The 14,611-nt window shown below is 35.5% G+C and overlaps 1 protein-coding gene and 1 pseudogene across 1 annotated transcript; both read right to left on the bottom strand.

Moving 5' to 3' along the window:
- Positions 1-2,412: 2,412 nt before the first annotated feature.
- On the bottom strand, positions 2,413-5,643 carry LOC103332969 (Nucleotide-sugar transporter family protein). Its single transcript, XM_008235759.2, has 6 exons — positions 5,238-5,643; positions 4,860-5,135; positions 4,414-4,612; positions 4,168-4,311; positions 3,373-3,447; positions 2,413-2,882 (listed from the first exon to the last, which is right to left on the bottom strand). The coding sequence occupies exons 1-6, from the start codon at positions 5,363-5,365 to the stop codon at positions 2,721-2,723; spliced, it is 984 nt and encodes a 327-aa protein (XP_008233981.1). The 5' UTR covers positions 5,366-5,643; the 3' UTR covers positions 2,413-2,720.
- A 3,095-nt stretch (positions 5,644-8,738) lies between these two features.
- Positions 8,739-11,075, bottom strand: LOC148920948 (uncharacterized; annotated as a pseudogene).
- Positions 11,076-14,611: the final 3,536 nt, after the last annotated feature.

Here is a 14,611-nt window from a genome sequence, read left to right as displayed (position 1 = left end):
GCTTATGGGATGGGGGATTCGGAATGGATTTGACAAATATGGTCCACTTTGGGTAAATACCGTCAGCTAGATAATACCCCGTCTGGTAGACTGTATTGTTGACTTGATGGGTAATATTGGGGCCTTGGTCTCTCAAAGCATCGTTAAAGACCGGAGATTGACCCAGGACGTTGAGGTCATTTTGGGCTCCAACAACTCCGAAAAAGGCATGCCAAACCCATGTGTCCAAGCCAGCAACGGCTTCCAAGATGATACTTTTTTTGGCATTTTCTATTTCCGTAATCACCTTGCAAGGCAGTTGGGCAATTCTTCCATTGCCAATGCATGCAGTCAATGCTACCAATCATTCCTGGAAATCCTCGAGCGGTTTTTGTAGAAGCTGTTGGAGGTCCCTGGGAGTAGGTCTACGCAGGTAGTCCCTAATGTACAGATTTTCAACTGCATCACAAAATCTTACCAAAGCCTTCAATGTAGTAGACTTCCCCATTCGGGCAATCTCATCCACCTGATCAGCAGATGCTCCATACGCCAACATTCGTATAAGAGATGTAAGCTTTTGCTCCGGAAAAAGCCCCAAAACCCCAGCAGCATCACACTTTTGAACAAAGTATGCATCATAATTGCAAATATCATGCATGACTTAATTGAACAAATGGGGTTGCATTCTAAATCGCCTTCGAAAAACAACATCAGAGTACAAAGCAGTTGGGATAAAATAATCTTCCAAAAGATTCTTACCCCGAGAATGCCTATGTCATCTACATTCCGACGACGGCCGACTTGCGAACCACGGCGGCGACCTTGGTTTTCTTCCTTTTCCATTGCCACTGCTATGAGAACTTGTTCATCGACTTGTCTCTACAACTCATTGATTTCATCGGCTCTACGATTTCTCTCCTTTCTTTCTCGCTTTTGCCTCTACAAGCATCTCCTATATTCTTCCATTGAGAATGAATGGAGTATGAATTCTAAACTCTAAGAAATGAAAATATAGAAAGATGTGGTGTGACAAGTATGGGTGGAGCCTCTGGTTTTATATAAAAATTTGGCAAGATAGAGATGTCACGTGGCTTGATTTCATTGGATGAAAATCTTATCTGAAATTTGAAATTCATTCGAAATTTGAACCCAAATTTATTTGAATTTTGAATTTTAAAATTCATTCGAAATTTGAACCCAAATTTATCCGAAATTTGAACCCAAATTTATCTGAAATTTGAATTTTGAAATTCATCCGAAATTTGAACCCAAAAATCTTATCCGGAAATTTTATCCGATTATGAATAGTCTTGACACGTAGGAACCCGGAAATCTTATACGAAAATATTATCCAAATTAATTATTGAGCTAAAAAATTTGTGAATAAAACAAAAAATGATATAATGCCCATAGCCATGGCAACGGTGGAAACACAAAATACTATTTGTAAGGCAGCCACTATTCACGTGAATAGTAGCTGCCTTAGCTCCCCTTGCCATGGCTAAGGGCAAATGGGTGAAGTTGTTCCTAGCCATGGCAAGGGTAGCTAGGGCAGCCACTATTCACGTGAATAGTAGTTGCCCTTGCAAATAGTATTTTCGTTTCCACATTGCCATGGCAAAAGCAATTACTATTCTTTTTATATTTTTTTCACAACTTTTTTTACCTCAATAATTAATTTGAATAATATTTTCGGGTTCCTACGTGTCAATACTATTTATATCTCATAATCGGATAAAATTTTCAGTTTCAAATTTCAGATAAATTAAAAAAAATTGGCTAGTATTTATAGAAAAAAATTCATTAATTCTTGGGTATTTTTTAAAAAAATTTCGAATTTTTTCCAGTATTTTATTGCAAAAAAATTGGCTGCCGTTGGATTGGAGGAAAAATCATATTTGAGAGCCCAGACGACGCCACATGGCAACAGAAAAATAAATAAATAAGGCAAGATCTTGTGCGGCGACGTCGCCTTTGTTTTGGACCTCGGTGAAGCGCCTTGGGCCAGCTCGAGTTGGTGGGTCCCACACCTCCCCCGGGCCTGGGCTGTTCGCTGGAGCAACTTTTTTTTTCCCCCCCAGCCTTGGGCTTAGCTGTCCGCTAGACATGCTCTTATGATAATAGCTCATGATGTTACCGTCTAGGAATTTTTAATCCAACACCTTGGACGGACACAACTCCTTTCTCTCTCTTTTTTCGTTGTATCTGATAAAATCAAAACCTATTCTAGTACTAAATTAACACATTACCCCCACCCTACCTTGCCACTTGGGCTAACCTTAATCGCCTTAAACACAACTCGATGGACCCTTCACTGCTGGGTCAAGAAGCAAAAACAGCGGCACTCAGAATTGTTATATGATCGTGGGCCTTGTGGGGGCACTTTGTTCTGATTCTATTCGATATCCAGCTACTTACTCCACAGAAGCAGAATCATGCAATGATTAGTATCATCTAAAATATCTTCATGTATCAATTGTACTATTACAGCAGGAAACAATTACAATCACCTTCATATCAATGATTGTGTGACAGGTCAAAGAGGTCTTTCACAAAATTAAAGACCCCATTCAAATGTTTAAGCCACATACAATGCGCAATTGCATTCCTTAACTAGGAGGTAAAAGCTAATAAATTTCCATAACTCTGCCATCTTGGCATCTACCAGTTCCAATAAGTCCAACCATTTAAAGCCCTTAGTGATAAGGGCTAAAACAACTCTGCCGATGTTGCGATAGGATTTACAGTTCTTTCCTTTTAACTCGGTATGGATACTTCTGGTATATCGAAATGCTGCTAACCACAAGAGGAAGAGCTACGAGACAATACAATGAAGGTGGTTTCCCTTCAAAAATGAACTGCAACAAAGCCGTAACAAGAAGTGCAGAAACAATGACGAACCCCTGCAACCATAGTAGAAAAAGTTTCTGCAGTAAGTATATTTAGAACTGAATTGGCCTTGCAAGAACAAAAAATGTATAAGAAATTCATGTAAAGATGGAAACAAGTTATCTTCCCAGCCATGGTGAACAAAATGATCAGTCAACAACACAAGTGTATGCCAAAGGATAAATTGATCTGTATATTTTGTCAGATTTTAAAACAATTATCAATGAAGGTTAGCATGAAACTTAAGCACTAACAGGATCAGGTTCAGCTGCCTTTACATGTTCCACAAATAAAGCAGATAAGGTAACCTGGCTATTTTTTCTTAAAATAGGTAGCATGTTCATTCAAGCGGTCAAGCATAGGAGTAAATCAATACGCCATTTAGGATTTATTTTTTCTTCGCTTTCAGCCTGTCTGTTTGCAACAAAATATCAAACAAAGCTTATAGTGAACTTGAAGCCATCTGATAATAACTGCTCTTGTTATCCTTAGTTGTTAACTTGCCTTTTTAACACCGCCAGCATAGCTTGTGACTAGACCAACAAGAATTCCACCAAGGGCATTGGACATGACTGGGATCTGGAACAAGGAAAAAAACCAAAAGAAACTATTGTAAAGGCACACCATAACCCATGCAACATATAGTAAACAGCAAAGAAATTACATTTTTTTTCTTTGCCACGTATAATTTACAAAAAAAACATCAATCACTATCCAAAATACAATTCTTTACAATATTTATCAAAATTGTATCTCTTCTTATCTTGGCGAAGTGGGGTGTTTCAAATACAATAGAAAAGTAAACCCCAGCATGCACCATTTTGCTTAACATCTGACAATTTTCACCCACCAATATAATCATATGATAAGATCGGTAAGTAGTGTTTTCAAGCAGACTCAAGAATTGTGTTTTGAAGACTCCCTGCAGTTGCTTTGTTACAAGCAGATGCACGCAAATAAAGAAAGCAAACAAAATAGGAAAAAGACAACACCCAGGAAAGAAAGAAAGAAAATGGGAAATAGAAGCTGTGCTGATGGATATCTAAATGACAGCGGACCATAAAGGAGCAGCATGACCTTCCAAAATGTTTTCCTTTAGATGTAAACCATGAGCTGAAGACAAATAATAATTTACTTAATATGAACTAGATTGTGTTGTCTGCCTTCCAAACTAAACAATGGCTGTGGTGGTTTTGTTTAGTATGGAATGGGAGCTACTAAGCAATTAAAGGAACTCCAAAGGAGTCAAACCAATATGCAAAAACTATTGGAAAATGTCAATAGCATGATGATCATTACCCAAGTCATTGGAGTCCATCCATAAAAAAGGCCATGCTTTGCAATAGCTTCTCCATCTGGAGACTTAAAGGTACTAGCCAACAAGCATAAACTGCCCACAATAGACATCTCTACAGTCATCAAGTATGATGAGTGTTTCTTAACCTGTAAAATAAAAGGAGGCGAAAATGATCGGAGAACCAAACAAACAGACTACAAAATAGTCTTTCAAAGTTCAAACCACAGAAACTGAAATGTTTTGCTAACCTGGGATGCCCACTGACACAAAGTGGATGCCAAACCTGAGAGTACAGAGGCAACCATGACGGGAATAATCCCATTAAACAATATTTGGTCAGAATTGCTAGCACTAGACCCTTTTTTGGAGCCTTCACCAAAACTTAAAAGAATAGCTGCCAGTATCAACAAGAAGAGAGCCCCAATTTGTTGGATTGATTGCTTCTGCCTACACATGACAGATTGCACCCAAAATCAGTCTAATGGGTACAGTCAGATGCCTCAGAACTCTCAAAATTTTGTCTTAATTAATTTGTTCATCAAGTGTATTCAGAATTGCAATGGTACTGTAGCCTCATACCACAATAAAATCAGTCTAATAGGTACTGTCAGATGCATCAGAACTCTTAAAAAATTATCAAAACTAGTTGATTCATTAAGCATATTCAGAGTTACAATCTGTTGTAGCCTCATACCTCAGTATCAAATATGTAAAGAGAGCAGTAAAAATAATTTTAGTCTGGTTGAGCATTGAGAAGGTAAGTGAATCAAGGTTCTTGTAAGAAATCTGAAGCAAACTATTTTGCAGTGCATAAATGGCAGCGGGAAGGCCCGAAGCAGTTAAGGCACCAACCAAAGTCCACTCTTTGTATACTTTCTTCAAGCTGCCGTCTCTTGCCATGAAAATTAGGGCACATACAACCTTGGCTATCTCGCATGTCAGAACAGACGACGTTACGATCACTTCTCTTCTGTAAGTACCAATCACATAAAATACATTCAAATTTCAGACAATATGCTCTATAATTGATGATTTTCTTATACAAATTTGAAGGATCAAGGCGTTGAAGTACCTGGTGCAGCGTTTGGAGATCAGGGGCTGAGCTCCGTATTGCAGAGTGAGTAGAAGAGAAAAGAGCCAAACCCTTGAGTTAATTTTCTCCGAGCTCCGCACTGGAGCTTTGTGCTTGGTGGCCGCCATTTTTGGCGACCTTGAGAGAATTGTATTTGGTTCTAGTTTGGGGAAGAAGACTCGGCGCTGTTCCCAGTGAAATGGCGTCGTTTCAGAATACAAGGTCCTAATTCAAAGAACATTTACGAAAAGAAAAGTACCAAAAAAATGGCGTCCTTTTTCACAATCCATGACTGCTTTTTGACCAAAAATACTCCATGACTTTTCTTCTTTTTGTTGGAGAAGGCATTTTATTCAAAAAAATATTTCATAACAATTGCATCGGATTGCCAGGATCCACAACTCCAATGTGAAAAATGATACAAGTCCTTGTTCCATTACTTGTAAATAAGCTTATGTGACGGGACAATGTTATAATCACATCAAAAAATTACTCAATTAATTACTCGTTTAAAATAGTATGAGTTTGCAAAGGATTTATTAGTGTAGTGGTTTAAAGAAATTGCTTCCCTAAGTCGAGTTCAAGTCCTAACATCTTTGTAGTGTGTGTGAGTTTAGTATATTAACGCTCATCTTAATAGGAAATGTACTATATAAAAAAATCCCTTACTCCATAACTTGAAAAATAGTCCATAAATAAAAGCTTACTTGATATTATTATAGTCGGATCCTCTACTATAATTTTCTCTGCTATGATTTGCTTAACTTTTATTCTTCACATGATACCTCATTTAAAAAAGTTTGATAAATCACATTTTTTTTTATAAAACCGAATTGATGAACATAGACAAATAACAGTTGAAACAAAAAAACCTAACTGCTTTTTTTCATCTCTTTTCTACTGTGGCTGCTTTAGTTTCACCATAACTTGTTTTTCTCCTTTCTTTTGTTGGCTGTTGGTAGCTTTGTTTCTCTGATTGTGGTTGTGGGTAGCCTAGCCCTATGTTTGTACTTCTATTTCAATTAGAATGAAAGTTCACTTGACAAAAAAAAAAAAAAAAAAAACAATTAACATGAAACTTGTTTTGAAACAAAACAAAATCTCTCTCTCTCTCTCTCTCTCTCTCTCTCTCTCTCTCTCAACAATCAAATAATCTATTTCCCCATGTTTGCCATCCAATTTGAGAAGATGAAGAAGATTGCACTATCTAGGCATATTTTTAATTTTGTTGAAGAAGGAAAGGGAACATGAGACCATCTAATTGTCATTTTAATTTCGTAGTGAGCTGATGTGATTATTGTAAGTAGACAATATCGCTCAAATTAATATAGTGGTAAATAGAGTATCATTTTAATAAGGATCAAGTTAATCTATTAAATACTAGAGTGATTTATTCCTAATTATATTTGAATTAAACAATAAGAGAATTATGATTATTAAAATCAAAATATGAAAGTAAAATAAGAAAAAGTAAACAATGTAAAAGATGAAACCAAAGATGATAAATTACTAAGACACCGATTTCACCTAGCTAATCCCCACCCAAATCCTTCTAGCTTGTTAATCCTAATTTACCTAACATGTTGATAATCGTTTTCCCTTACCTCACCATTATTCTCTTTTGAGTTATACTAGTTGTGTTCCTTTCCTTACCGTCAACCCACTCTATTTCTAGTAATGGATTTAGATGGCTAAGAATTCATTAAGATTTGTGGAAAACACTAATGATTACACAAATCATATACCTACTCTTCCGAGTGGCTATGTAATTTATGGTACTTGTTACGAGAAGCTTTTTATTAGGAATTTCCTTTCGGTCTCAACCTAATTCTTCCAATCATGCAATTAGTGGCCAATTAATTGAAAGCATTAAGAACGGTCACAAGCACTCAACATATATAGATAAATAAAATTAACGTTATCAAAGAATTTGAGTATTCATAACTAGGCTACATCGTAGCCCAAGTAAAAGAAATTAGTTCATGAATGACTTATTAAGAAACACGATGGTTGATGAAGACATGGAAGACACCGAATTTTCCAAGTTGAACACCAAGGTTGCGCAAGCTCTCTTCATATTCTCCTTACGATGTTTCAGCTATGAGTATGAGTGTGTAGGAATTTGATGGCATAGCGTTCTCTTTAATAGTGGCCAATTCCCCTTATATATAGTACTCTTAGTAATCCTACATATCTAAGGTATAATTACAATATTTATATAAAAAAAGGATTCCTACTAATCTAGGGTTTTCTTGATTTCTCATTGTTTGACTTGGTAAGATTTGAACCATCTTGAACTAGGAAATTTGACAACATTCCTTGTGATGAAAGAAATGACTTGGCTTCTTTCCAATTAATCTTCGATCTTCATCTTCTTGCCCATTTTTAGCTCAATTTCTTATATTCCATAAATCCTTCACAAATCTCACAAAACAAATTAAACAAACAATTTAAATCAAGGATAACAACAAATAAATAGGTAAAAGAGGTACACTATATATATATATATACATACTTATTAAATACCCTCAACCCTATCTTTTGCTACTCCTCGAGCAAAACGGAAAATTAAAATAATTTAAAACAAAAAAAATAAACTAAACCATTTTCGCAAGTAATCTCGATGGCACTTAGTATGCGCTACAAGCCTTTAAATCTCTAGGTGTCCATAGTAGGAGGAGTTGTGTCTCCTGAGGCTTTATCAGTCACGATATCCACAAACGCTCCTTGCAAAACAAATTCGTTAAAGCAGTATTTTCAACAAACTAATAAACCAATGAATGTTTATCACAATTCCAAAACTAGAGTTATGTCATTACAAATAAAATGTATCATAGTGTAAAGTGTAAAACCAATACTCCAAGCCTTTTAACTTAAAGATAACCACCCTTGGCGTGTATACAAATTAGCCTCACTCGATAACACTCAATTTTCACATAGAACCTAGTGTTACACTTACCCCGCATATGTGAATCAAGTTAGGTGAAGAAATCAACACATAAGACACATATGCATCCAAAATGAATAAAAGGTAGTTTCTAGAAATAGATCTCATAGAAAGGAAATCAAATACTAAGAACCATAGATAAAGTACATACCTCCACTTCCAAGCAAGACGTCCCCAAAGATCCGTTAGGTCTTCATTATGGTTGTAATGTAAGGCTAGTTTATAAATTATGAAAGAAATGATAGGGAATACTAGAACTTGAGACATACCAAGACATTTATCTTGTTATATGGCTCAGCTCTTCAAATTTACTTCAGAAAGACGTCCAGGATTTTTGATATGCTTTACTTTCTTGACTTCAACTTTGAATGCAATTTTTTTTTGAACTTTATGCACATATTTCCTTGGTACATGCCACCAGTGGCGGAGCCAGGAATCATACCACAAGGGGTCTTAGTGTAAAAGTCCAAATAAAAATTTAGGAATGAAAAACATATTGAAAATGAAATCATAGTACTTTCATTCATAATTCATAACGGAAATAATATTACAAGCTATAATTGTCCATGACGAGGTTTCATATTTTGAAAACGAAGCATTATAGCTTTATTTTCAATACAAGCAAAAATATCTCTCTCAATATAAACAAGCAAGCTATCACTCAACCATTGATCTCCCATTTTGTTCCTAAGTGGACCCTTAACAATATTCATGACAGAAAATGCCCTTTCCACTGAAGCAGTTGCAACCGGTAAAACTAAAGACAATGTAATGAGCAAATATACATAATTGAATACTTGATGCATCCTTGTCTCCACCATTTTTTTTGCAAGATCAGCAATCCCTTGCAATTGAGAGAAATCACTCATAGAACGCACATAATGAATATAAATCTCAAGTTGATCTTCAAGTGTCAAACGATCCTCATCCGAAAAGTCTTGAGGATAAAATTGAGCAAGACGAAGTAACTTTGATTTATCAAAAGCTACAAATGAATCTTTCGGACTCAAACATGCCAAACAAATAAGCAACTCGGTATTTACCTCATTAAAGCGATCCTCTAACTCCGTAATTTGCTCATCAATGACATAAATAAATAGCTCCACACGATAATGATGACGATTTGTCTTTATTGGAGCATTACGCCTTGATCTCCCTGGAAGTATAAATGCCTCTTCCATGTTAGGAACATAAATATGATGTTTTTCACAAAAAGAAGATACTTCATCAACCAATGCATCGAACCCATTATTCCTCATCCAATGTAGCTTTTCCTTGTATGATTTCACTAAAGCCATTGCATTAACAATTTCTTGATCTTTCCTTTGCAATGCTTGTGACAAATCATTTGTGAGTCCCAATATGACCTTCATCAAGAAAAGGTGAAACACAAACTCAAAGCTCCGTATTTCTCTCATTAACTTATTTGCTTCACCCGCACTTTCATTGGGATTATCATCAATAACCATTTGAAGCACATGAACCACAGATGTAAACATAGAAATAATGCTAATCAAGGTACCATAGTGTGAGTTCTATCGTGTGTCACCGGCACGTTTGAGACTTGTTTCTTGATTTAAGCCTCGCCCCGTTATAAGACAATCATTTTCAAAAGCTATCACAAGCTCTTCTTGAAGTTGCCCTCTAAATAAATCACACCGCTTACAAGATGCTCCAACATGATTAACCACACTATTAGCCGTTGCAAAAAAAGAGGCAATGTCTATATTCTTCTTTGCTACGGCAACAAGAGCTAGTTGAAGTTGATGAGCAAAGCAATGAACATAATATGCACAAGGTTGTTCTCTCAATATCTTTGTTTTAAGGCCATTCAACTCACCTCTCATATTGCTAGCACCATCATAACCTTGTTCTCGTAGCTTGGAAATGCTCAAACCATTGTGAGAAAAGAATGTGTCAATAGCATCCTTTAGTGAACTTGAAGTAGTGTCGGAGTCATCCACATAACGCAACACCATAGCCATTTGCTCTTTCACCGATACATCACGTGCTTCATCCACCAATATTGAAAAGAATCTATCTTTTAGACCATCCATGATAGCATCAAGTGTTTCAAGAGCACATGAATTCACAATTTCTTTTTGAATGCAAGGAGCTAGTAATTTGAGATTCCCCGGAGCATTTTCCATCACAACTTCTTTAACTTTATTATCATTATCTGCAAGAAATTATAATAGCTCCAAGTAATTTCCCCTATTGCTTGAAGTGGCACTTTCATCATGGCCACGAAAAGCAAGACCTTGTCGCAATAAAAACTTAGTGCACTTGATTGATGCTATCAAACATGTGCGATAAGCCTTACGAGCTTGGTCGGAGTGTTTGCTCACTGCCGTTTCAATATGTGTAGCTTGATTCATCAAATTTGTAGCAGCTTCTCTAGCCTTATTATGAACACTCCCAACCGGTCCAACATGCATCTTAAATCTTTCTCTCCCTTTCTTCCAATTCTTAAATCCATCTCCAATGAAAGCTTCACTACCCACTTGTTCAAAATTGGTTTTAAAGAGATAGCAATAGAGACAAAATGCCGCATCTTTAGATATACTATACTCCAACCAATCAAACTCATCAAACCATTGGGGAATGAAGCGTCGATTAATTCCCGACATATTAGTTATCGGGAAATTATGACCTTTAGGTTGACAAGGTCCTTTTTGTAGATATGATCTTCGGACCTCATCTCTCATATTAGCATCATAATCTATCATTCGAGTTCTTAATCCAGGATCCGCTTGAAGATTACCCAAAACACCATCTAATTGACTTTGTCTTGAACTTGGAGTTCTTGAACTACCAACAGTATTTGAACTATCAACATTATTCCAACTACCCGAACCCAATGATGACTTTCTCTTAAAAATCCGTTCCATAATACTTCTACATATACAAAATATTCAAAATAAATACTCACAATTTAAACAAACCATCAACATAATCAAAATAAACATGAATTGGATATTCAATTAAATTAAATATATTCTACATATACAAAAACTTGCAAAATAAAACTCACAATTTAAACAAACCATCAACATAATCAAAATAAACATGAATTGGATTTCAATTAAATTAAATACATTCTACATATACAAAAACTTGCAAAATAAAACTCACAATATAAACAAACCATCAATATAAATTAATAATCAAATAAATATGAATTGAATTTCAATTAAATTAAATATATTCTACATATACAAAATAATGAAAATAAAAACTCACAATATAATCAAACCACCAATATAATCAAAATAAATATGAATTATGTTTCAATTAAATCAAATATATCATATATAGGGTTTAGAACTTACTTGAATTGTGAAATTTCACAATGACAATTAGCAAATATAAAGAGAGTAGCTGGCGGCACCACCACCACAGCGACGACGGCAGCACAAAGACACCTCAATGGCGGCAGCAAGGGAGGAGATGGAGTTGAAGGCTTGGGGGGGATTGAGTTTGGAACTTAGGGTTGGAGGAGGAGAAAACAAAAGAAATTTGGGGTTTTTTGAATGAAAAATCGATCTGTGTCTGTGGAGAAGGAGAGGTTGAGAGGATAAGTGGGCATTCTTTTTGTTCAGACTGGGCCAAAGCACGTCGTTTGGCCGGTCATTTAAAACATTCCTGGCCAAAACGACGTCGTTTTGCCAGGTTGTTTAAAAAAACAGCGCGCAGAGCACCTCTCCTTCTTCTTCTTTATCTGTTCCTTCTTACATCAAGCATTCCGTCGACCACGTGGTGTGCAGCTCCAAGAGGTCGCGCCAGCAGCTCCAAGGGACCTCCAAGGCTATTTTCATGGCTTCCAAGAGGTCGTGCGACCTCGACGACCCCACTGTGGCTCCGCTCTGCATGCCACCTCTTTTGTTAATGTAGAGTTCAACCTTCATTCTTATCTTCACTTGCCATGGCATCTCCCAATTTATAGGGTATGCCTAAAAATATGGTGTAAATGGTGAGGAATAATGTGGATAATGAAAGAAAATGCTAAGTGTTTAGTATCAAAAGGGTTGGTGGCACCCATAAGGGTTGGACATAAATTTATTTAGTGTGTAGAACATGCATAGCCTAACATTATCTCTTAAGGTCCATCCAACTCACAAGTTCTCAAAGTCTCTTCTAACAATCTAAAGATCAAACTCCAATTTTGCATTAAACATATATGTCTGAAAATCAATCCAAAACATCAATCAAATGAAACCAAAGGCAGTTTATAACCATTCCATGTCCTTTTTCATCTTGAAAAACAAAAAATTTCAAAAAGCTTCAACACACAAAAATGCATTAATATATAATCAAAAGCAGCATCATGTTGTTATCACTCTTATCAAGAACCCCTCCAAATACATCATATCTTCCATAAACTAAAAGGAAAGATTCAAAAATATTAATATGTATCTAAGCACGGATCATACATGAAACAGGTTGTCATTGGTTCAAACCACATAAGAATTACTTGGCTTTATTTACAACTATACAATCATAGCAATTAGTTCAAATTTATCCCAACCAATTGTCAATTGATATCATTAGCTAATTACCATGCTCTATTCACATAACCGAAACAATAAATTGGAATTTCAATATAGAAACGCACATCGTGCTTAACAGAACAAAAATAACCACCAAACAGCTCTATCTAAATCAGCTAAACACCACCTACAAAACATCAAAAGCATATATGATTAAGAAAGAAGAGGGAGAAAAAGCAAGGAAAAATTGAAAAAATTGCAGTTTCTGATTTTCTAGTCCCAAAACCGTCCAAATGTGTTTTTCTGTGCAGTGTTTTTATACGAGATGCTTGAACTTTGTTACTCCACTACTAACACAAAAGAAAAATAGAGCCGTGAACCCCTAAAGTATAGCCATCCAAAAAAATTCAAGGCCAAAATATTTACTTGTTGTCAATCAAACTCATGAAAAATCAATTCCTTGTTTGGACCCCAAAATTTTTAATCACAAACTGCATTCCCATAACAGATTCTGTTTGTGATAATGGTCGAAAAGCACATGATTTACAATAAATAATGATTTTCAAAAGGAAATGAAGAAGAAAAAAAAGCTACTAATATACATAAATCAGATAATTGTCTATAAGCACATGACTTCAATATTTCAATATAATGCCTTTATACATGCACCAAGATGACTAAACAGATAGGTTATCATAGTATGAGAAGACTAAAGAGATAACAAAATTTTCATTACTATCTGAAATGCTGCTCATATTTTTAACACCAACATAAATTTAGTTTTGTGTAAACAACTTCACAATCACAAATATCTATTATTCCATCAAGGAATTAATTTGACTCCATAACGATCAAACAATATGCATATACTAATGTCAAGCCTAATTAAACCAATATGCACAGTTAGCACAATTGTCTCAAAAATCATAATCAATCAAGCCCACCAAGTCAAAAAATCAAGTGAAATGTTTACTGAGAACCTTAGGGGAAAATAATTCAAAAGGAAAAAAAAAACTCATCATAAAAACATATTCTACTTCTATTCTTTGGGACACTAAATATTACTTCCAGATAACTAGCGATGCCAAAATCCCTACCCAACAAAAAAAAGAAAGAAACATATATAACTATTTGCATAATTACAAATAAATAAATCATATGATGTTATTTTCAGTAACATAGAGCAACAGAGCATAAGATAAGGATGTGGAGCATTCATTATATGAAAACCATGAGAACAAACAGCAAACATAGAATTAAACTATGACAACCAATTTGGAATGGAAGAAAATTAAAAAAAATTTAGGTTTTTGGAAGGGATAAGGGTGTTTAACAAAAGCTCTTGACAATAACACAAATTTTTTTGGTTAGCTGATCAAAGTACAGGTGATAACTGAGAATCCCATAAAATTGTGCCTTAGTTACTAACATATAAGTTTATAACACACAAAAACTATAACAATTAAATCGAAGACATTCAAATGCCAAAAATGGGGCACTACAAAACCTAAAACCTTTAAAAGAAACCAAAGCAGATTCTAGCTAAAATTCAATGAATTCATACGCAAAAGATGCGTTAAACAATCAAAAGTTACCTATTAATGAAATAAATACCAAAAAATACGCTAAAAATGTGAGGGGATGCTACCCAAAAATAAAGAATGCAAGAACTTGTAGCCAAGAAAGATAGAAAGTGTATGAGACGAAGGCTAAAGAAAAAATGAAAAATATCTCAACGAACAGACAAATCCATGAAACGAAGACCAAAAAGGAGGCTAGATTCACAGCACGCCTCCCCAAACGAAAATCGATGGATGCTAAATCATCTCCAATAGTGAACGGAAATCTTCCATCGCTGCCCTCCAACCAAGCCAACCGGTGGTTCAAATCAATTGGAGATGGACTTCTTGTCTGAGTAAACGAAACGTTCGTAGGGT

The sequence above is a fragment of the Prunus mume genome, linkage group LG1, assembly GCF_029339155.1.
Source record: "Prunus mume cultivar Tortuosa linkage group LG1, ASM2933915v1, whole genome shotgun sequence".
Classification (NCBI taxonomy): domain Eukaryota; kingdom Viridiplantae; phylum Streptophyta; class Magnoliopsida; order Rosales; family Rosaceae; genus Prunus; species Prunus mume.
The sequence above is the reverse complement of the archived record's forward strand: the minus strand, read 5'-3'. Positions and strand labels throughout refer to the sequence as shown.

Coding starts and splice junctions, on each gene's coding strand:
- LOC103332969 (XM_008235759.2), bottom strand. CDS start 5,365: ATGGCGGCCACCAAGCACAAAGCTCCAGTGCGGAGCTCGGAGAAAATT. Junction 4,312..4,413: donor TGTGTCAGTGGGCATCCCAG/GTTAGCAAAACA, acceptor TTTATTTTACAG/GTTAAGAAACACTCATCATA. Junction 3,448..4,167: donor GATGGACTCCAATGACTTGG/GTAATGATCATC, acceptor TCCTTGTTCCAG/ATCCCAGTCATGTCCAATGC.